Raw genomic sequence first — 23,112 nt, 5'->3', positions numbered from 1 at the left:
GCAAACTCACATTTGTTTGGCAAGCTTCTGGTCACATTGCTCCAATGTCTTTGCCACTCCTAAACACTAGATTTAATTATTTACAGACCTAATTAGAGTGGATTCCTCGATCCGTGCTCTGTAGATCCAACTGAGTGATTGAATTACCAATTATTACAAGCAAACATCTGTAGCTCTTTTGGACAAAGTTAAATTAAGGTGAGATGAAGGCTTAAAGAAGCAAAGGATGGTGCTTTTTAAAAGAAAGAGATGTCTGCACCAATCGGGGTGTGCTCAGAAGAGGAGGGGGTGGGGAAGGTGGTGATGTCAGTGTGACAGATGAAACATCAGACAGGCTTTCAGTTTGCACACACACACACACACACACACACACACACACACACACACACACACACACAAAGAAAAAAAACTCAAGAGGCTTCCTCTCTCTGGTCATTGTGCAGCAGATCCATGGAATGAGTACACGCAAACCAGCAGCGCTCAGGTACGACATGGTTTTTTACTTTAAACTTTGATTTATTTGATTGAAATACATAGAAGAGATTGTTAATGACAAGATATCTCTTTTGTCACCAATTTAATCAAAGCTTAGCATGTTTTCTGTCAGACTTTTGTATTAGTAAGTGGAACAAAATAATACAAAACAAAATAATATAGTATTTAAACTGTCAAATGTGCCTCTAATATGTGTCTTTTTTGTTTTATTACAGAACATATTCTTCTCATATGTCTAATTTTTGTACTAAAATATCAAAGCAGCCCTCGATAACATCCCCCAAGAATACATTATTCAATCCTATAAATTTTCAGAGCCAGTTGTATCACTGCTGTGTATGTAGACCCAAAGTTTGACATTGTCGGTGGCTGTATTTTGTGTGGTGATGCACATACAGTGAGTGTGTGACTTGGCAGAGGTGGTGCATGTTGTTGCAGTGGTGTCTCTGTGCTGCTGCTGTGCTCATGGCTCAGAGGAGGGCTGCTGGAGGCTGCTGCTGCCCCAGAGCGCCCATGAATGAAGACAACGCTCGTTTCTGCCTGCTGGCTGGCCTCATCTTACTCTACTTGCTGTGCGGCGCCGCCATCTTCTCGGCTTTGGAGCACCCCTTCGAGCTCCGCGCCCGCCTCCTCTGGAAACAGCAGCTGGACAACTTCACCAGGCGATACAGGGTCAACCTGGGGGCTCTGCACACTCTGCTGCGCCAGTATGAGGAGGCTAATGGAGCTGGGATCAGAGTGGACACGCTGAGGCCACGCTGGGACTTCTCTGGAGCTTTCTACTTTGTGGGCACAGTGGTCTCCACTATTGGCAAGTATTCACTCTTGAAAAGTTTTATACAGCTGCATGTTTTCTCAGGTACCTCTTAAGGTGTTGCTTGTGCAGCCCCATCTCCATAAGTGCACTTTGACCTTTCATTTTGTTGTATTTCTTCTCCAGGCTTTGGCATGACCACGCCAGCAACCATAGCAGGAAAAATATTCTTAATCTTCTATGGTCTTATCGGCTGTGCTGCCACCATCCTCTTCTTTAACCTCTTCCTGGAGAGGATCATCACCATGTTAGCTTACATCATGCGCTGGTGCCACGAGCGCCGGCTGAGGTGTGCCGGTGTCGGGGTGATGTCGAGCAGGGAGGAGTCGTCTGGTGAGGAGGACAGTCTGGAAGGCTGGAAACCGTCAGTCTACTACGTGATGCTGATCCTGGGAGTTGCATCTATTGTGATTGCTTGCAGTGCCTCCACTCTGTACAGCTCCATGGAGAACTGGAGCTACGTGGACTCTCTCTACTTCTGCTTTGTGGCCTTCAGCACCATTGGCTTCGGGGACCTGGTGAGCAGTCAGAGGCAGCAGTATGAGTCTCAGGAGGCCTACCGGGTCGGAAACTGCCTTTTCATCTTAATGGGAGTGTGTTGCATCTACTCACTTTTCAATGTCATCTCTATTATCATCAAGCAAACTCTCAACTGGATCCTGGGTAAGATGGTCTGCTCAGAGAAGCATCAGCTGTGTTCCTGCTCTACACCCGGCTGGTGCCTCTGCTGCCCCTGCCTCCAGAGCAAAAATCAAAAGCAGAGGCGTCCACCTGCACAATTCAGGCCAAAACGCATGAAACGCAACGCGGTGCAGCCCGTCTCATCCCACCGACCGGCAGGAAAGCATCGCTACACAGGCGCCTCGGTGGAGTCTGTGTGTGGCAGTGAGACCGATGCAGTGGCTGAAGTGTATGTGGGGCGACGCATGTCAGGAGAGATGATCTCCGTCAATGAGTTCATGGTTTCAAATAAGGTGTCTCTGGCACTGCTCCAGAAGCAGCTGAGTGAAACGGCTCACCAGGGCCCTCGGCAGAGCTACGGCCATCAGAACGGATTCTCTGGTGGTGTCGGAGCTTTGGCCATTATGAACAACCGCCTGCAGGAGACCAGTGTGGACAGATAGCATCAAGATAGCAGCTTACTTGTTGTGTTTGGATTCTCTAGATTCCATAGGAACAGATTGTGAATATTCCTTAGGAAGTCTTTTTTTTTTTTTTAAGAAATTCCATCATTTCTCTTCTGATTATCACAAAACCAAATTTGGAGAATAGTACAATTTCCTTCTAATTAGAATTCGTTGAGTGTGAGCAGGTTCATTAGAAGTCTGCACAGATATCAGACTTCCAGGATGGACTCTGCACAGCTAATAATTTTTCAATGAGGAAAAGGAGAGTAAAAAGACGATTACAACTGAAAGAATTCAACATCACTGTGAAGAGCGGTCTGATGTCCTGAAGTGATTGACTCGTACAAAAGCAATCAGATGAAAGAAGTGTGAAGGACCACTTAAAGAGGACTGCTGATTTAAAAGTGCTGCACATGTCCCCTGAGCTCCTCATCAGATATGGTTGTATGTGAGGTGGTAGTCAGTAATGGTGAACATGCAGACATGATATCTACTGTCTTCTCTTAGATAACCAGCTCCATATATATAACCTTTGAAATGTAATTTGTATCTGGATCTAGCTTCTGCAGGAGCTGTCAAGCACCAAGAAAGAGACATTTTAATTTGATTGCTCACAAGATGCTCTTCTTGTTTCATCGTCACACGTCATTGAAATTCATAGGCTTCATGAAAGAGATCCAAGGTTTTCACTAGAGTACATCTAATCAAACACGGCCTGTAGAGGACGTCCTTATGTCAATAAGTGCGTCGCAAAAAAACCACAGGGTCACATCAGCAGTGCCGAGACAGAGATTTAGGCTCCTTTTCTATGCAAGAAAACCAATTCTGCGTCATTTTGCAGCATGTATGTGGCAGGTTTTCATCAGTGCTTTGGTTGTTGAGTGCGAGGAGAAAAGCTTCCCTCTTAGACAAAAGCATCCATTTTTGTCACGCTCGATGGTTTGTCTTCAGTGTTACTAATTTCAAAGCAATGAGGAGAAATACTTCTTGTAGCAAGGTATTATGGGTAAAAATACTGCAAGTCGTCAGTCAAATGTTCTTTATTTAGGCTTAAAACAATCTTATCATGTAATGTCTATACACAGAAAATGACTAACAGAAATAATGTAACAATGCAGTGTGATACAGATAAAATAATCCATACACAAACTGACCCGTTCTGATGCTGTTTGCTTTGTCAGCTATACAAAACATGAATAAGGCAGCACAGTACGTATCCAATTGATGGGAAAAATACATTTCACATGCACTTTACTTACGAATGTGTTCAGAAATATGTTAAATATATAGAAATAATTAAGAAATGTGTACATGTAGAACTTATTTGTGCAAAATTTAATTAGGAATAATTGACTTTCGGCCAATTTTTGAATACTTACTTCAATTTTTTTGGTCACAATCAAACATTAGTCCAGCTGAGTGAGTCCTCGTGTTTAAAAAAATCTTAAAGCAAACAGCTTTCAGAAAGACTTTAATTGCACTAGATCGTGTAATGTATTTTTTCTTGATCTGTGTAGAATTAAATATTTGATCTCAGTTTTTTTGCCTGTAATTTCCAGCAATGTGGGACAGACATACATTTGTGCATTTCCATGAGCTGCAACACGAATTTCTCATTGAAACGACTGCATATATTAGCTGGATGCTAGCTTTTGGCTAACATCGACACATTTTTCCACCCTGGAGATGAAAGGCAAACATAAATTCTTCTAGAAATTGTCCTTTTTAATACATCTACTCTTAAAACATCGACTTTAAAAGACAACCCTACATGTACTACCTTGTTTTCTGCATGGAAAATGTACAGTTTCACAGTTTGTTCAGTTTTACAGGCTGTCATTTGAATTTGTCGTCTGTACTTTGTGTTCGCTGAATAAGAGGCAGAGGTTTGTTGCTGGGTCATTGTCTCTGAGTAAGTTTAACAAAATATCCTTCTTGTATAAATATAAAGTATCAGGCTTTATTAGATCTATTTTTGCATTGCATTTGTTATGACAAGATGCTGCTCGCTAGCATGATGTAAACAAACACCACTGTCTGTTCATCACCCCCCCAACCCTTTTTTTTTTTTTGTCAGATTGCACACATGAAGACAACAAAATTAATATTCACATTAATTACAGTCCCTCTGTGGATCCTTGGAGACAAAATCCAGCTTCTCATGAGCCTCCCAGGCCCTGGACAGACAGTTGAAGTATGAAATATTGATGAGTTTACTGTGCATAGTGTGAGAGATAGCATGTCTTGTGAGACTGGAAAAAATAATTTGGACTTACATTTGGTACCGTAGGTTTGTGTGTCTCTCTTTGTTGGTAGTAAGCAGAAATGATACAGTTTCTTCTGTAGAACACAAAAGCAAAATGGTGTTATTTGCTAGTATAGGTGAAGATGGTGGTTTGAATGTGTATGTACTCTAAAAAAAAAGAAAGAAGTAATGTCATGTCTCTTACTTGCTCTGTATGCCTCCACCTGGTGGTAACCCGGGGATGGCTGTGGACGCGAGGACTGTGAGGACGGACAGCAGGTCAGGCTCTTCCCCTCGGGCACACAGCTCGTTGTAAATCTCTGTCAGTCATCAGAAGAAAGGTACATTCACTGTGGGTTTTCCGGCCACAAAGCTGTCCCCATAAGACACTGATTTTTAAATATGGGTCACTCACATACAGTAGTTTCATTATGAAAAAGGGTTAAGTAACCTGCCTCCAATTAGATTTTAGCAAACACAGCTCGAACAGGGGTGAAGAGTAATCTTGTTGTGGACTATTTTTAGCTGTAGATCAATACACATTTGGTGCACTAATGAGTTTTTACCACTTAGGTGGGTATGTTGCTTTGACTGAAAAGGAAGGAGAGTGCCTGCTTTCATGATGGTAAAGGAATATTCTAAGGCCAATAACGATGTTTGGATGATTTCCATAACACAATGGTTATTTTCTATTTTGTTATTTCTAAATTATGCATTGATGACAAGAAAAAGGATTCAAATGGACAATGGAGAGATATTGATTGACAGATGTTTCAAAACAAATTCTCCAAATGACTAATCTGACTAGTATCTTTACCCACACACCTGCCACTTTGGACTCCAGGAGATCCTCCAGCTCAGCCTCCTGGTGCAGTGCCTCTGCCGACAGCTGGGGGGCTCCGGGGAAGCACAGCAGGATGATGCTGATGTTGTCTAAGCTGCCCTGTGGAGTGAAGCAGCGTCAGCAGCGGGTGAGTAATGATGGCTGACCTTTCAAATGTCAACAGGCGAAACGTTATTTCATCCTGCGTGAACAGTTTTGGAAATGGGTCATTTTCATCTCAAGGTTTGCGCACAAATGTAGCGGAGCAGGAGGATGTAAACGGAGTGTGGAAGAAGCTGTGACATTTTGAGGTCATTGTGCACATCCAAGCTGAAGCCCTGTTACATAACGGAGTGGCATGATGGCCAAACAAAGTGGAGCAATGATGCTAACGTGCGCATGTGGCCTAGAATTATCTTGAGTCTCCGTTGATGTGTTACAAAAGGAAATACAAGATAGATAAAAATAAATTACTTTTTAATATTCCTTCAGCTTCATTAAACATTCTTCAGGTGGGCTTGAGTTTATAAAGCTTTGACAACATTGAAATATTAACTAAAGTAGAAGATATGCACAAGTTAGATTGTGGATCCAGCTGAACGGAATAAATCTTTTCTACTGTAAAACAAAACTTATTTTACATATTTACTGTAAAGTGAAACAAAACCCACTGCCCTTAATCTATTGGCTAGGAAAGTAGAAAGTAAAAAGGTAAAAAGGAAAGTAAAGCTGCTACTAGACGACAAATTATTCTTCATAATTGAGATGATTTTTATATATAATGATGTTAAGATCAGCAGTTCTGTGCTTCTGAACAGCAGTGTTCAACCATCTGACACTCTCATAGCAAGAGTGGCTAAAATGAGTCCTCATAGGAACCCAGAATAATCCCATGTAACCTGTTCTGACATCCCTGCGTCTATTTTAAGGCGATCTGTTTGGCTATTGTACCATGAACAGAAGCCACAGTTTTAATGAGACTGAACCAAAGCCCCAGCAGAAGCTACTGCTGCTTTTTCGCTCGAAATCTTTGCACCGCATCACAGGCACAGGAGCAATTTACCGATTCGATTTGTCCATAGGGACACAAACATGTCTAAAACAGCTATAATTAATGCTTTTACAATGTCAGCGTACCACGTGACTGCTGGTTTGTGAAGGTGGTCATTCTGAGTGATAAACTACCTCTCTCAGCAGCTCCTGTCAGCTCTACAGTCACCCTGAAAGTGCATCATACTGCAGTTTAAGAAAACACAAGCAAACAGATAAAACACAGACAAAATAAGACAAGATCCTCTCTTTTTTTTTTTTTTTTTTTAACATCTGTTCAGTCTTTGGAAAAAATACTTTATGTTTAATAGGGTTTCTGTGTTTCCCTGTTTACACTTTTTTTTGTTACTTATCAAAAAAATGTGAATCATGTGCTATCAAATTAATGCAGATCCTCTCTTAATTGTCTTGTGTTTGTTTATTTTGTCAAGTTTGTTGCGTGTGATTTCTTAATATGCAATATATCGAATTTTCAGGGTCACCACACTGCGGAGCTTACTCGAGACTTTGTGTTTTAGTTTTACTGCCTGCAGCCTGGCAGGTTAGGACGAGTCTCATAGTGTAGTATTTGGTTACAGACTGAGATTTAAATTTGTAGACATGCAAAACAGTCTGATGCACTCTTTGACCTCAATATCCACGACATGAGTCCAGACCCATAAAAGATTGATTGTGATTGATTGATTTTTGTCGCCGTCACTTTTAAAAGCAGTGGCAGCCTTTAGATCAGGCATAACATACACACCCTACTAATGTAAATCAATTTGAAACTAAAATCATGTTTTGCATTTAGAATCACTTAAAAAGATTTGTCATTCAAACTACTGAACTATGACAGCAGTGCATTAGGTGCTGGATTGTTTTGTAATTAAAGGGGCCTGTAGTAACATGCCCTGGCTGGCAGTAGCAGGTTCTGACCTTATAGAGGCAGAGGTCAATGACTTGTGAGCAGACGTCCCTCAGGTCAGTGCAGACACGCAGCCGGTTGTGGATGAAGGCGCACAGCTCCTCGTTGCTGATGGTGTCCCAAACACCGTCGCAGGCGAGCACCAGGAACTCGTCTGCTGGCGAGCGCTCCACCACGCACACCTCTGGCTCCGGTGACACCATCTGCTGGCTGGGGGTCCGGTTCTCTGCCCCCTTGTAGCTGAAGTCCCCGAGGGCCCGGGACACTGCCAGGGAGCCGTTGATCCGCTGGAAGGACACAGAGCCGCCCGCGCTCTCAATGCGCTCTTTCTCCAGAGGGCTGTAGGGTTTGTGGTCCTCAGTGGAGAAGCAAACCTGCCCCGACCGGCACAGCATGGCCCTGGAGTCTCCACAGTTGATGAAATAGATGTAATACGGCGAGATGAGAGTGGCCACCACGGTGGTACCACCCCTCTCCCAGCCTTCTCGACGGGCCACGGAGTGCAGGTGTTTGTCTGTTTGCAGAAAGCCCTCGATGATGGCTCCTTTCACTTTTTCTGGGTCATCCTCTGGTCCCATTCCACCTGTGTGCACAACTACAGTTAGAATGCAGTGATCCTTAATGCAGCAGCCATAAAAACACAACATTACACAGAACAAAACCGGTCTCTGTTTCACTGTAAGAACAATCTATTTCACATCAAAATATCTCAAGCATAGCTGCACATTATTATGATATAACTGTATTTCCTTTCAAGATATTAACCTTCGTGTCGTCCTGCGGCTCAAAATTGACCCGTTTTGAAGTTTGAAAATGTGGAAAAAAATATAGATTTTCACAGCGAAACTTCTGATGTCCACATTTTCAACATTTTTGGGAAGTCTTTGAATATTTTTGGTGGAAAAAAAGAAACGTTAGAAGTGTTTCTTTAGAACATTCACAAAAAATCAACCAAAATCCAGCAAAATTTGCTAGATTTTGGTTGATTTTTTTTGTGAGTGTTCTTAAAGAGAATATTAGACGTTTTTTATATATATATATATATATATATATATATATATATATATATATATATACATATATATATATATATATATATATATATACATATATATATATATATGTCATCATTTGAGACAGTTTTAGGATTTTTTTTTAAGATTTTTACTTATCTTTTGAAAATATTTACAAGAATTTTCTTGCCAATTCGGGGAAGTTTTTTAAATAAAACTTTTAGGGAAACCTTTAAGGAATTATTGAAATTTTCTTCCTGAAGGTTTTGCAAATTTTTTAAAAATTTTGGGAATTTCTTTTTGCTGAATTTTGGATTTTTTTCAGACAAGGAAACAATATTTTTTGATGCCTGTAAATGAGGACAACAGGAGGGTTAAATCCACAGCATTTCCATCCATTACTTTCATGCATTCTCAGTTTCCAATCTTTCACCTGTGGCCAGGATGTGACCCAGGAGGTGCTGGGAGCAGTGCTGAGCCACCATGCTGCCTGCGTGCCCATCGAACACGGCGAAGAAGCTCCAGTCGGCCAGTTCTCCCCCCAGCTGTGGCACACAGTTGTGGAAGTCCTCCATGTTGGCCCTCCAGCCCTGCATGCTTCCCAGGGCGTAGGTGAGGCCCCAGCGAGCGCAGCCCTCCTCCATCAGCTTGTCCAGGACTGGCCGGTCCAGGTAGGGGCTGGGGATGACCTCCTCCTTCTCCCCCTTCCCCGGCTGCTCCCCCTCTGCTGCTCCTCCTCGGCCCCCCTTGAAGAAAGAGCTGACCCTCTTTTCTGTTTCCTTCACCAGCTGCCGCACAAACGCAGGCATCTCCACGCTGCCCTTCCTGGCCGTCCTCATGGCTCTGATGTGCAGCTGATGATGCGAGGGGAATCTTCTTTTGTCCCTGCCCCGGTGTTTGTGGCTGGGACTGAGGGCTGAGCGATAGGCCTGATGCTGGGCCTGTGCAGTGTCTGCGTAGCCCTGCTGCTCCAGGGCTCAGAGCATGGCTGCCTGAGCTGATGGATGTTCTCTGTGCTGGCTGCTTGTTCCCCTCTTTCTGCTCATCTCCTTCCTCTCTTCTCTCCTTCTCTGGAGACCTCAGTGATCAGCGCTCTCTCCCACACTCATCCCTCCTCTCCTCCTTGTTTGGTCTCTTCTCAGTGCTGCTGTGATTTCACCTTCTCCCTCGCTTTTTCATAGCTCTTCCTTCTTTCATCAGCTCTCCCCTTGCCTTGTTATTCTCCCTGCCTCCGCCGTGATTGGCCGGCTATTTGTGTGCACCAATCCCTGCTTGGCTTGCGTTGCCGCTGTCATATTTAAGCTCAGCCTCCCTCACTGTCCTTCCTATCTGCAGCTCTGCCCCTCCCACATCGGTGGTAATCTCAACCTTTGATCGGCTGGGATTATGGGCTTGTGGATTACAGGACCGTCAGCCATTTAGTACCAAGTGTGTGTCGGCGGGAAACAGTGCAAAGAGGGTCTATGGTGATCAATTTAAACTGATATTTCACTGTTTTACATTAAACAGGTTCATAGTAAATGTACTTTGCCTGTACTGGGATTCTCCTTCTCACATAAAAACTCAAATCGAAGCTTTTTTATTCTTAAATTAGGTCAGACCGAACTGCACTGTAATAAAATGTTTGGCTTGCTCTAACTCAGGTCATCCAGTGCACTTAACTGGGAATTGGCTGCTATTATTATGTCCATTATTATGTCCAATTCAGTAGATCTAAATGGAAAAAGGATTGCTGCATGTCATCACGGTTTGCTTCATTTTGAACAAACAGATTTAGTTTCGCATGATTATGCAGCACAGCATGACTTGGAGCTGTTTGGCATCAGTCCCCCAAGAAAATCCAGGATGACATCGTCACTCTCTGTAACTCTCCACATATTTTGATTTGAGTGTAAACACTGCACCAGTCATGATGCTGTGACCAGACAAGTTGGAGGAACTGTTTTATTGCATATTGACTTATGATGGTGTTAAAACGGTTTTTCACAGGTAGAGTAACAAAATGGAAACATGCAGCTATATGAGCTCTAAATACCAAGTTAGTACTGGAGTGTAGGATAAGATAAATATTTATGTTAACTAGACAGCTGATATTATTGATAATTTAGTCATGTACGGTACATTACACACATATATACAATATTTTATTCCTAATATTATATTTTCAAATACAAAATTATAAAAATTAAGCAGCATGTAAAATTTTATCAAATTCAGTTAATTCTTTCCACCATAGGGAAATAAGTGTTTGCTGTTCAAACACATGGCATCTCTACAACAGAGTGGATTTCATGAAAAAAACAAATACATCAGAAATTACAGTAGGCATATGGAGAATGAGGTCAAACACAAGAAATCACAAGTCAGTGTTTCCAACATTTGCATGGCCTTGTGCCCAGTGGCGGATCTTCCGTGGGAGCACGATATCTGAATGTTCCTTCTCATTTCTACTCTGAAGCTCACCTTCTCCTGCTCAAACTGCTGACAAATGTTTCTGCTGCTCCAAAGTCTGGTCTCCAGAACTTCTTAAAAACTCTCAAAGTCTCTTCTGCTGCAGGTTGCCTTGTAGAACTGTTACAGAAAACCTAACTAAACCACATGAAGGGGCCTCAAGATAGTCATCCAAATGAAACCGTACAAAAACCAAACTAGCACAACCCAAACACTAAAGTCTCCTGAAGCCTACCAGAGAACCTCTTTAAACAGAGAATCAGGACAGGAACTCTTACCTTCTGGACAACCAGCGTTGGTTCATAAACAACAATACAGAATGTGTCTGACCAAAAACCTCTAAAGACTCACTACAGCCAAGATAAAGACAACTCAGCTGCACCAAATCCACTAATCACTGCACACATTAGCACCATGTGCTAACTGTGGCTAAAGAACCACATTTACCAAGACAACTATTCAGTACAAAGCCCAAAAACTCACTAAGAAACATATTAAAGACAATTTTACTGCTGGAAGCTGCAAGCCAACACCTAAAGAACAAACTAAAGCAACAAAACCAAACCCAGTTCAGTGGTGAAGAGAAGCAGAGGAAATGTTTGACTGCAGACATAAAGCAGGAAGACACTGAGCTGCTCAGGTGTTCCTGATAACACCAAGCAGCCTCCTGGACAGCCAATAGGAACACAGCTTACCGGAAGTCCAGAAAGTTAACAAAGAAAGTTTAAAAAAAAAAAAAAACACCTTCTGATCCCTGAAATCTCTGAGTTTCCACACAAAGAACGCCTGAACATGTCAAACTGGTTTCATAGTAGAACCATCACTGTAAAAACGTCATAGTATGGTGTGTTGCTCATAAAACAGTGAGATTGCTGGGGGCAATAATATCACCAACCAGCATCCTTCAAGTGATTTCCCGCAGTTTGAGCAGATTTTCTCTAGTTGTGCACACAAACAACTTCATCAACAGTTTCTAATGCTCGCCATTTTGCAGATGGATGAGTTGTATAGGACAATTCTGGACTTGCATGGTGACACATGGTCCCCGTTCTCGTCTTTCTCTCAACGTCTGTGGCATCGTGTCATTTGAACAAAGCTGCATTATAAGGTGAACTTTTATAGCCATTGTTCAAGGGACCTGTTTAATCATTGTCTTTAAAGCCACATCGAACAAAGGTGTGGATTAACCCAAAGGCCGATAACAGCTCAGTAACTTTTACATGCTGAGCTTGTATCTACCTTTATATTTACAGTATATCTACAGATGTTTGCTATATATATCTAGTTACTCAACCTACCTGGGATGATTGAATAAATGAATTTTCCCCTGGAGACCATTGATAGCTTAGCTCAGCACAGCCTAGCTTAGCTTAGCTTTATTTTGAGGGTGTGAGCTGTGTTTGGCTTCACGATTTCGTCTAACTGTGTCTTTTGAGACATCTGTAAAGAGCTGAAATGAAAAGCTAGGTCATTTTGAGATGGTCAACATTACACTGAAAAATTCCCATGTTTTTTGCTTGCATTTAAAATGTGATAAGTGAAGCACCTCAGTGTTCTATCAGAGTAGGCTGTGTTTCCCAGCTATTAGTCAAGCTTTATTAGAAATTCATTCGCTGGTCTGCAGCTGCTGCAGGGAGCATCATACTGAGTTTCATTATCAGTCCTGATTGCTGATGAATTTTACATTAAAGGCCTGCTAATGTGGCTGCATGTGAATCCTCTGCCTGCAGGTTGGACACCAACTGCTGGAGGAAGCATGAGAGTCTCTGAAAGCTGAGGGACATGTACATACTGATGTCTCAGGTTCCCAATTTGAGTGTCTGTGTGTGTATGTGAATCCAAGCAGGGGAGGTATCCAATACAGGATAAAATTAGGCCAGCCAGGCCTTATATTGCTGACAGAGCTGGGGTGGCCAAAAAAAGCCTGGAGTGCAAGCCAACAGTGGAAGGAAGAGAGGGGAGCAAGCAGGACCGCCGCTGAAATGGCCACCAAACGTAAGGAAATAAATACTGACAGCTTTAAGTAAAGCGAATCAGAGCAGATGGGGGAGCTGGTCCGAGTCTAGCTGTCAGGTGGAGGAGAAAGAGAGAATTGGTTGTTTTCTCCTCTGCTGGGCAGATGTGAATGCAGACAGGATGGCAAGTCAAACACTGAGTCCTGCATGTCTTTCATTTGGTGGACAGATGGGCAGAATGAGACTCAGCTAAATGAGACCTGTTTGATGACTGAATGTTGTTTGTTTGCTTCATTCTTAAAGGTTCAAACTGTCCCACAAGAGAAGGTTAATAAGCGTTTTCCTGTCAGGGCTGTTTTATTTGTGTTGACAGGTTGCTTCTGTTATCAGCGTTAGAATCAGAGTTAGGTTATGGTTGGAAAATTACTTCACTGGTGGGACAGCAGAAGTATGAGTGTCTGGTTCTGCCTCGCCAGCTTCCCGCACAAACCTGATTATGAAAACCAGCTAGTTGTTGTGTTTGTGTAAATGCAATACTCTGCTGTTTGTGTTGTTTCTGTGTCTCTGGATATAAATATTTAGATGTAAGATTCCCAACTGCTTGTTTTAATCAGATATTAATCCTGGAATAAGGACGCTCCGCGAGTGTTCTGATAATTAATCCAATACTATGAATATATAATATTAAAAGCATTAAGAGACATTCATTTTTGTCTAATATCTTCTTTTTGACAAGAAAATAGATGCTCGGGTTTCTGTGATTTAAAGAGGACTTTCTGTCTGTGTTGTTTTGATCCTTCTTCCACAAAATAATGAGCTTAGTTCCTGATATTTTTCTTTGTTGCTTTTTCCTAAGCCTCTTCCTCGCTGTTTTAAAGGACTAATATTATGTACACTTTGCCTCTATTATGACTAAAACTATATCCAGCTGTAGCGTTCTGGTACAGACAGAGTCGAGTGTGTCGCGTTTCTGTCAGCGGCTGCAGGTTTGTTTGTAATAAAGAAGAACCTGATCTGGGTTGTTAGATTGATGACGGTGTCACTTTCACAGGATTTTAGAAAACCTAAATGAAACCCTGGGAAAACAAAGCCTCTTTTAACAGCTCTGAAACAAAACACAACAGCTAAGAGTTCATTTGTCTGTAGGGAAATTACCAAAGAGAAAAGGGGACACGCGTCAGACCAACTCACATTATCTCTGTTTGTACAAATTAAATTTAAAACTCAAAGGAGCATTTTTAAATAGGCTGCTGCATAATGTGTCACATTTGTGGGGCTGACTTCAACAATGGTGACAAAGGTGGCCAGACTTTATGAGAAAGCTCTTCTAGGCTGTTTTGTTTATTCCACGTGTTTGGATGAAACCCAGGAGAGATGAAAATAGTGCTTCTCCTCTGCCCTCCTGTACTTTCCTGTCACTTCACGCTGTCAGTTTCATCTCTGCTGCAATTTAATTAACTTCTTTTCACCCTTCTGTTGTGTTACAACAAGCAGTTTTCAAGTGGCAGTATTAAAATCCTAAACCTGTGCTGGATTACACATTAACCCTCCTGTTGTCCTCATTTACGGGCATCAAAACATATTGTGTCCTTGTCTGAAAAAAATCCAAAATTCAGCGAAAAAATTCCCCAAATTTCTGAAAAAGCTGCAAAATCTTCAGGAATAAAATTCCAATAATTCCTTAAAAGTTTCCCTTAAAAGTTTTATTTAAAAAAAACAAATGTGGCAAGAAAATTCTTGTAAATATTTTCAAAAAATGAGTAAAAATCTTTTTTTTAAAAAATCCTAAAAATATCTAAAATGATTACATATACATCAATAAAACTTTTAATATCAACCAAAATTCAAAGATTTCCCAAAAAATGTTGAAAATGTGGACATCAGAAGTTTTACTGTAACAATAGATTTTTTCCCCCCCACATTTTCAAACTTTAAAACGGGTCAATTTTGTCCCACAGGATGACACGAGGGTTAAAACACTCATTCAAGGCCTGAGTGAACGTAGGTACAAACTTATCATTTGTACCACAGCCTCTCTCAGTGGCTTATTCATTCAGCTTTGCTTTGCAGTTGTGGATCTGGTGTATTGGCGGAACTTGAGGAAGACCGGTGTGGTGTTCACGGGCCTGGTGATCGGTCTTGCCAGCCTCTTCCAGCTCAGTGCCATCACCGTGCTCTCCCACATCCTTCTGGGCATCATGTGCCTCACTTTCCCCCTCCGTCTTTACTACAAACTGCTGGAGCTGCTGCGCTGGAACCCCGGCGTCCACCCCTTTCAGTGAGTCCGTCAGTGCAGACATTATTGGTTTTTCCAAGCCCTCATTGGGTCTTCTGTGGCAGAAAAGTGCTGCTGCACTGCTCTCTATGGGTCAAAGCATAAAAGGATGCTGCTCTTTTAGGCACTGGAGGAGCTGATTTGAGCATTTCAGTGTGTTCTTGTGCGCTTCAAGTCGTGTGTGTGACTCTGCAGGTCGTATCTGGATTATGACAGCTCTCTGACGGATAAGGAGACGGTGATGGTGGTAGAGGAGGTGGTGCTGCTCATCGCGTTCGCCGTCACAGAGATCAAACGGCTTCTTTTCATCGACAGCTTGGTCGACTCTATTAAGGTATTAATGACACATATATAATAAATGCACATGAACTTATTCATAAAGCCCATATGTTGCTCCTATCACGCCCAGAAACCACTGGTAACTACTAATGTGTGGGAGTTCTGAATGGTGCAACAGCCGACATAAAAATGCACAACATTCCCTGTTGTCATATATTTACTGTAGGTCCATGTTTTTATGAGAACGAGCGACTTCATGGAATTTTAAATCAACCTAGAACTTTTGTTTGGTTTCATTCAGCAACCCCACTGCAAAAACTCAAAATCTTACCAAGTCTGTTTGTCTTATTTTTTGTCAAAATGTCTCATCCCAACTGATTTAAGATCAATTTGCTTAACAAGAGACATTTCAGCAAGATGGAGGGACTTGTTTTAAGACAATGCATCTTAAATATCTTGCTAAGTCAAACAATATTGAAATTATCTTGTTTTGAGTTGAATTTTACAAGAAAAATCAAAATAAGTTTAACCCTTGTGTCGTCCTACAGGTCAAATTGACCCGGTTTAAAGTTTGAAAATGGGGAAAAATATACATATTTTCACAGTGAAAACTTCCACATTTTCAAATTTTTTGGGCAAATTTTTGACCATATTTTGGTGGAAAAAAGAAATGTTTAAAAAAAATGTTTCTTTAAGAACATTCGGAAAAAAATCAGCCAAAATCAAGCGAAATCTGTTGAATTTTGGTCGATTTTTTCCCCCAAATGTTCTTAAAGAAAATATTAGAACTTTTACTGACATATATGGAATCACTTTAGGTATTTTTAGGAAGATTTTTATTCATTTTTTAAAAAATATTTACAATTTTTTTGATTTTTACATTTTTTTAATTTTTATTTCTTGCGAAATTTGGGATTTTTTTAAAAAAATAAAACTTTTAAGGGAAACTTTTTAAGGAATTTTCTTCCTGAAGATTTTGCAAATTTTTTATAAATTTGGGGAATTTTTTGCTGACTTTTTACATTTTTTTTCAGACAAAGAAACAATATTTTTTGGTGCCGTAAATGAGGACAACACAAATGAAGATACCTAAGCTTGACAATCCTGGTAAAATAAAACTAAAAATAAGTTTGCCCTGCTAATTTTAAGATCTCAATATTCTAAATATCATATCTTATTTCAAGAAATCTTACCAAGCCATTTTTCACTTGTTCTATTGACAGATCTTTTCACTTATTTCAAGGTAAAAGTTCCCTCAAATAAGTTTTTTTTTCTTGTTTTGAGAGGGACATTTTTTCCAGTGCAACAGTGATTTTCACTCTCTCCATGCCTCTGCTGTGGCTCTCTCCTTGGATTAGTTTGGTATGTCTGAGTGAAGCCATGAGGAATATTAATGTGGTATCCCATACTTGTTTCCCCTACATAGTGGTATGATGACTTCCAGAGGGCTCAGCAGTATAATCAGCTCCTTCCAGCTACATACAGGCATTTGTGACACTCATAATTCAACCTTTCCTGTGTTCCCTCTCTCAGTTTGCCGTGCTCTTGTATCTGCTGACCTACGTCGGCGTCCAGATCAACGGGCTGACTCTGGTGATAGCTGGTGAGTTGCACATTTACGCCTCACACTTACTCAAGTCGCTGATTTCCTTCGACTGTGTTTCCTTACACTCCAACAACAGAACAGGCTGTCAGGCTGACACTGTCTTCTTCCAACGATGACTCACGACTGTTTCATCATCTGCCACCTCAGCGGTTAAAGCGTGGTTAGGTTGAGGGAACCAGAAGCACTTGGACATGGTGGTGATCACGGCAGAAAACGAGGTTTGGCAGGAGAGAAGACATAAACCTCAGTCTCCTGTTTCAAAGTCACATGGATCATGTCTCCCACTACTCACCCTGAACTGAAGCCCTGCTCACACATAGACATGCTGCATTAAGAAATGAGTTCTATAAATTATATACTTGATGGAAGAATGTATTTCAGAAATTAAAACATACTTGCAGTGGAGGAAGAAGTGTTCAGATCAGTAAAAGTAGCAATACAGGAATGTGAAAATATTCATCCTGCATGGAAAAAAACACATTAGCAGCAAAATGTAGTTAAAGTATTGACGTGAAAGTGATGGTTTGGCCCCTCTGATTGATATATTTATGTATGTAGAACATCTTTAGATTATTTCTACTGAAGCATCAACGCGTCGGCAGCATGTTACTGTTGGAGCTAGTTTAAAACACATTACTGTTTTATATAAACAAACCTCAGATCAGTTTTAGGGGTCATCACATTACTAATGGGAGAAGAAAGAGGAAATAACTCAATTCTGGTTTTGGACATTTTCTCTAATGTTTGAGTTTTTGGCCAGATATTGGATCATTTGGACATTTACTGAAATGAAACAATGACAGAAATTTAGATGGAAAAAAATCATTATTTAGTGGCGAGTGAGCCTGACTACACACTAAAGTAACTGAGTAAATATACTTAGTTACCTTCCACCACTGCAGACCTGTGCAATCGTACTGAAGTAACATAAATCATTTCTCTTTGTTTTGCAGCTGTGATTGCTGTTTTCTCTTTTCCTCTGTTGTACAAAAAGCAACAGGTGAGTTTCATTTGACTTTTTTTTTTTTTACAATGCAAATAACAACAAAAAGGTTTTATCAAAGTGATGAATGTGACTGCATAAGAATTTCTTTTGTTGGAGAAAGTAACAGAAACATATTTTAGTAAAGAATATGTGCTTATATTTATGATGCTAGAGATATAGAAGCTCAATACAATACAGACATAGACCTCTATTATTCTGGTGACAGGTGCGGATAAGACGGTTGGTCAGAGCGATCAGAGCTTTTGTAAAGAAGATCAGAAATATGTAAGTAACCTACTCTTCATGTGATGTTCACTACTCTTAACCCTCCTGGTGTCCTCATTTATGGGCACCAAAAAGTATTGTTTCTTTGTCTGAAAAAAATCCAAAAATTCAGCAAAAAAAATCCCCAAATTTCTGAAAATTTGCAAAACATTCAGGAAGAAATTTCCAATAATTCCTTAAAATTTTCAACTAAAAATTTTATTTTAAAAAAATCCCCCAAATTTGGCAAGAAAATTCTCAGAAATATTTCCAAAAAAAATGAGTAAAATTCTTCCTAAAAAATCCTAAAAATATCTACAGTTATTATATATTATATCAGTAAAACTTCTAATGTTTTCTTTAAGAACATTCACAAAAAAATCAACCAAAATCTCACAAATTTTGCTTGATTTTGGTTGATTTTTATGTGAATGTTCTTAAGGAACTTTTTTTTTAACGTTTCTTTTTCTTTTCTACCAAAAAATGTTCCGAGATTTCCCAAAAATGTTGAAAATGTGAACATCAGAAGTTTCACTGTGAAAATATATTTTCTTTCCACATTTTCAAATTTTAAAACAGGTCAGTTTTGACCCCGCAGGACGACACGAGGGTTAATACCAGACACGATATTTCTTTTTTCATGATTTTGTGTGCTGTGATGCCCCGTTCTGTTGCAGGTGCCTCAGCCTGTATGCATCAGTGAGACCCTCTGAGGCCCCTGAACCTGCCCCTAAGCCTGCACTTGCTGCCGCCCCCAAACAGAAAGCCAAGTCGAAGTAACTTGTCGGTCGTGTGTTCGAAAGCGCCCAGGATCTGGGATTTGGAAAATGTTGGAATGGTACATCCTCTGTGGGGCCGCTGGAGGGGCAGCTCATTTCCATTTCTCCACCATGATGTTTGTTTATGGGAGCAAGATTTAATTGATCCTGACAGCTGAAACAAAGCTGCCATTCACTGGAGGAGAGGCGGGGGAATTTTATTTACTGAGATGCTCTCTGTGGGCAGTGTTTAATATAACCAGTTCACACAGTCATCTTCTGCAAGTAGGGCCGGCGCAGAATATCACTGTTTGTTCTTCGATAACAAGTCTATTTTTACATAACTAGTGAGCACTGTGTTCCTGTTGAACTGCAGAATTATTCATCACCTAAAACTGAAGCATTATCGCTGCTTTCATTATTTAGCATCCTTCAGTGTTGGCTGCTTAGAATAAAACTGACATGAACATCATTTTCCATTAATCGGCATTAATAGTGCTGTTCAAGTATAAGGAAACGCTTTCTAAGCAGCAGCGACTTACAACTTTTATGAGGCTCATAGGAGAAATAATGAGAGCATTGTCCTCTGCTCTTCATGTTAATCGCATTTAATTAGGAACAAACAGTGACTTCATAATGCTCTTAGAGCAGTTTGCTGATTAAAAGTACAAAGAGTAACAATAAAATGACGCTTAACAAGTCAGAGGAACCTTGATTGTCCTCAGCAATCCACCAGAATTATGACTGATTAATGGACTGGAGACACATTTTTTTAATTTGTAGATAAGAGTCTTTGCTTCTGCTTTAACAGTTTAGCCGTTAATTTAAACCTACAGTAACATTTTTGGCCACTAGGCAGCAGTGGTGACAAGCTGATTACTAATGCTGGTATAGACTGTATATAAAGGGCGGTTGTAGTGACTGTGGCATTTCCAGTTGGTTTTTGAAGACTCAAGCAGCCTGTCAATCACAAGGAAGCCACACCTTGAAGTACTCTGCTTTACTGTCGATTTTTCTCTAAACGGGACCATAATGTACAAAATTAACATCATGCTGTATTGAAGAAGACATGAAACTAGCGACTGACGTCCAATATGAGTGGTGACTGGTTTAGAGAAATACAAGCCAAAGTGCTTTTCCCCCTATAACGGGATGATAATGAGATGCAGCACAGACAGGTCTGGCTCTGTGAGACTACTTTAGCATTGGTTTCACTCTTCAAACACAGAGGCTACATCCATATTTTATATGCAGTCTGACTGATATATCACCAAATTTATAATTTAATATGGAACATTTTTAAGCAAACAGATGCCTATTTTTACATCCAGTAAGAAAGAGAAGACATTAACATTCATTTGTGGCTATCTAGTCAATGTTAGTGCAATAGTTTCTCATTTTTAGCTCTGTTTTTGGTCTCCACCAGCACAGAAACATCAGGCTCTAGCTGCTAAATGCTCTATTAGCTTTGCCAGCTTGTAGCTAACTTTGATTCTCTGGTGTTTGGTGCTGCGTGGGTAGTGTGGAATTTCACGTTTTTGTAACATTTTAGTTGAAAACGACTGTTTGCTACGCCTGAACACGATAAAGCTGCAGGTTGAAAAACACACAAAAAAATAGCTAAAATATGATAAGCTGCTCTGTAGAGCAGCAGATTAGGTTTGTGATCCGTTATTATTGTTCTAAATTGCCGAGTATAGCCAAAAGAACAAGAGAAACATTTGAACTTGTCATCGTGTTTGCATTAATTTGCTCTTCCATTTGTCCCAGTTTTCTTCTCTTAGCTCTCTTTTTTTTCCTCTTAGTTCTAACTCACTAAACTTACTACATAATTAACCATTCTAATAAGAACACAGCACCTCCACTCAGCTGGATAACTGTGTGAACTAGATACATCATAAACTGCCTTCAGAAGACATTTCAGTGAATACAACTCTATTATACTCCTTGTAAGACATTCACTGTTACTGTCAGACATTAGACAAAAAGCCAGATAGGGGGTCAGGGGAGTCATCTGGTGAGGACGTGTCTCGCTTAAAAAAAAAACAAAAACAAGCAGATAAAGCAACATGCTGCTGACAGGTCATGAAGAGAAAAGAGCTTGAGGGGCAGTTTGACAATGAGGTGGAGGTCACTGGTAAATACAAAGATATCCACTTAAAGAAGACATTAAATTCCATTCCTATTCCACCTCCAGGGCAGGAATATCATGGAAATACCAACATGCTGAAGTTACAGTAATGGCATCAAGAACTTTCCCTTTGAGATACTTGTCAGTTGTGGTCATTTAATACTTCCAGTGAGGATCTGTTGGTTGCACAACTCCGTGTCAGCATTTTCCAAATCGGCCAAACAATTCAAGAATGTGGTTGAAGGTTGTTTCCAAAAATAACCGACGAATCTCCATAAAATTACCCAGAGCACCTCATTAAGCAAAAACAAACTTTCACTGCAGTGCAACAGGAAGTGTTCTCATCGTTTACCAACAGCGCTGAAGAACACTTATAGACTGAGTTTACGATGAACCTTTAACCTCAGAAAGAACACTTCAGTTGTGATCTGGCATGGAGAGATGCTCTTGTTAACTTGCAGTGTGCCATCTGTACATTTTTACTCTTAGCAAACCGTAACATCAACTGAAAGACCAACAAGGGAACAGGAGAAAATAACGGTTACATGAGGATGAAGAGACAAAAATTGTGGGCAACTTTTCCTTTATTGTGACAACTAGCTGCTAAACCTGAGCCAGTAAACTGTGAGAAAGTTATTTCAGTGCAGCTGTTTAGCCTCCTGTTAGCATGTCAGATCAATGTCCTCTGTTTGAGATCTTAAAATGATGCTGCACTCATACTAACATGTCTTAATGAACTGAAGTGTTACATATATATAAAAGATGGTTTCTTACCTGCATCTGGTGATGTTGCATTGGTTACCTACATCTTCAGACAGTTCTGCTTCTTCTGTCTATGTATTATTTCTGTTTGCTGCTGGATTTATCTCTTTAACATGTCCATTTTCTATGCTCTCAGTGCAACAAACAAATTTCCATTCGTCCAAAAATCCATTCACCTCCTTCATCATACAGGGAAGGCAGCAAAACTTGGACATGCAAAACAAAAACTATCTGCTGGATTTAAAACAAACAAAACAACTCTCAACCATTTAGGGATGCACCAGTGCAACAGCTTGCTGTGGTACCATCTGATGCCACTTTGTACAATTACAATCAGCACAACATCAGTTTTACTGCCTGTTTTTGGCTGTTATCTTATTTTTCTAGACGTCTTTTAATCTTAATGCAACTGCCAAATGCACAACAACATAAAAAACATTATTATAGTCTTGCCAAAGCTGGGCTTCAACCATTACAGTTGTCATTTTTATATTTTGTTTTAGGTTTACTCAGATTTCTAGAGGTTTTTATTGTTTTTATTGTTGTTTCCTATTGTAAGTTTGCTCCCCAATTAAAAAAAAAAATTACTACAAAGCAAAGTGAGATTGTTTGTACCCCAATACAGTATCTTTACTTTCATGATTTGTTGCCTATGACCTGTCACAGCAGGTAATCCAACATCCATCCATCCATTCTCTATACACCACTTAATCCTATCCCAGCTGACTTAGGATGAAGGGAGGGGACATCTGGACAGGTCACCAGTCTATCACAGGGTACATATAGAGACAAGCAAACACGTTCACATTCACACCTACTGACAATTTAGAACCAACCAGTTAACCGCAGTATGCTTTAGGACTGCTGCACAGTGGAGAAGTGGATAGACATGTCGCCTTGCAGCGAGAAGATCCTCAGTTCGCATTGGCCTGGGATCTTTCTGCATGGAGTTTGCATGTTTTCTCTGTGCATGTGTGGGTTTTCTACAGGTTCTCTGGCTTCCTCCCTCAGTCCAAAAACATGCAGAGGTTAATTGGTGTTTCTGGTGATTTTCTGTAGGTATGAATGTGAGTGTGATTGTTTGTGTCTATATAGCCCTGTGACAGACTGGTGACCTGTTAAGGGTGTCCCCAGTCAAGGGTTACATGTACAAACGAAAAAGAAAAACCAAC

The 23,112-nt window shown here is 40.5% G+C and overlaps 3 protein-coding genes across 5 annotated transcripts; 2 read left to right on the top strand and 1 right to left on the bottom strand.

Moving 5' to 3' along the window:
* The first annotated feature begins 374 nt into the window (after positions 1-374).
* On the top strand, positions 375-3,972 carry kcnk12l (potassium channel, subfamily K, member 12 like). 3 transcript variants are annotated; one of them, XM_051937878.1, is made up of 3 exons: positions 375-484; positions 934-1,306; positions 1,436-3,972. In XM_051937878.1, exons 2-3 carry the CDS (start codon positions 961-963, stop codon positions 2,431-2,433), a joined length of 1,344 nt encoding a protein of 447 aa, XP_051793838.1. In that variant the 5' UTR covers positions 375-484; positions 934-960; the 3' UTR covers positions 2,434-3,972. The 3 variants fall into 3 exon arrangements, with proteins under 3 accessions (XP_051793838.1, XP_022075188.1, XP_022075187.1); XM_022219496.2 differs by having other exon boundaries at positions 381-484; positions 711-1,306; XM_022219495.2 differs by lacking the exon at positions 375-484 and having other exon boundaries at positions 503-1,306.
* On the bottom strand, positions 3,462-9,716 carry ppm1nb (protein phosphatase, Mg2+/Mn2+ dependent, 1Nb (putative)). Its single transcript, XM_022219497.2, has 6 exons — positions 8,908-9,716; positions 7,473-8,044; positions 5,507-5,624; positions 4,887-5,001; positions 4,713-4,776; positions 3,462-4,613 (listed from the first exon to the last, which is right to left on the bottom strand). Exons 1-6 carry the CDS (start codon positions 9,311-9,313, stop codon positions 4,596-4,598), a joined length of 1,293 nt encoding a protein of 430 aa, XP_022075189.1. The 5' UTR covers positions 9,314-9,716; the 3' UTR covers positions 3,462-4,595.
* A 2,804-nt stretch (positions 9,717-12,520) lies between these two features.
* rtn2b (reticulon 2b) lies at positions 12,521-22,799 on the top strand. The gene is made up of 7 exons (XM_022219482.2): positions 12,521-12,920; positions 14,951-15,158; positions 15,351-15,489; positions 16,968-17,037; positions 17,994-18,040; positions 18,252-18,310; positions 18,967-22,799. Exons 1-7 carry the CDS (start codon positions 12,908-12,910, stop codon positions 19,067-19,069), a joined length of 639 nt encoding a protein of 212 aa, XP_022075174.1. The 5' UTR covers positions 12,521-12,907; the 3' UTR covers positions 19,070-22,799.
* Positions 22,800-23,112: the final 313 nt, after the last annotated feature.

Source organism: Acanthochromis polyacanthus, chromosome 17, assembly GCF_021347895.1.
Source record: "Acanthochromis polyacanthus isolate Apoly-LR-REF ecotype Palm Island chromosome 17, KAUST_Apoly_ChrSc, whole genome shotgun sequence".
Classification (NCBI taxonomy): domain Eukaryota; kingdom Metazoa; phylum Chordata; class Actinopteri; family Pomacentridae; genus Acanthochromis; species Acanthochromis polyacanthus.
This window is presented reverse-complemented; position numbering and strand designations above follow the sequence as displayed.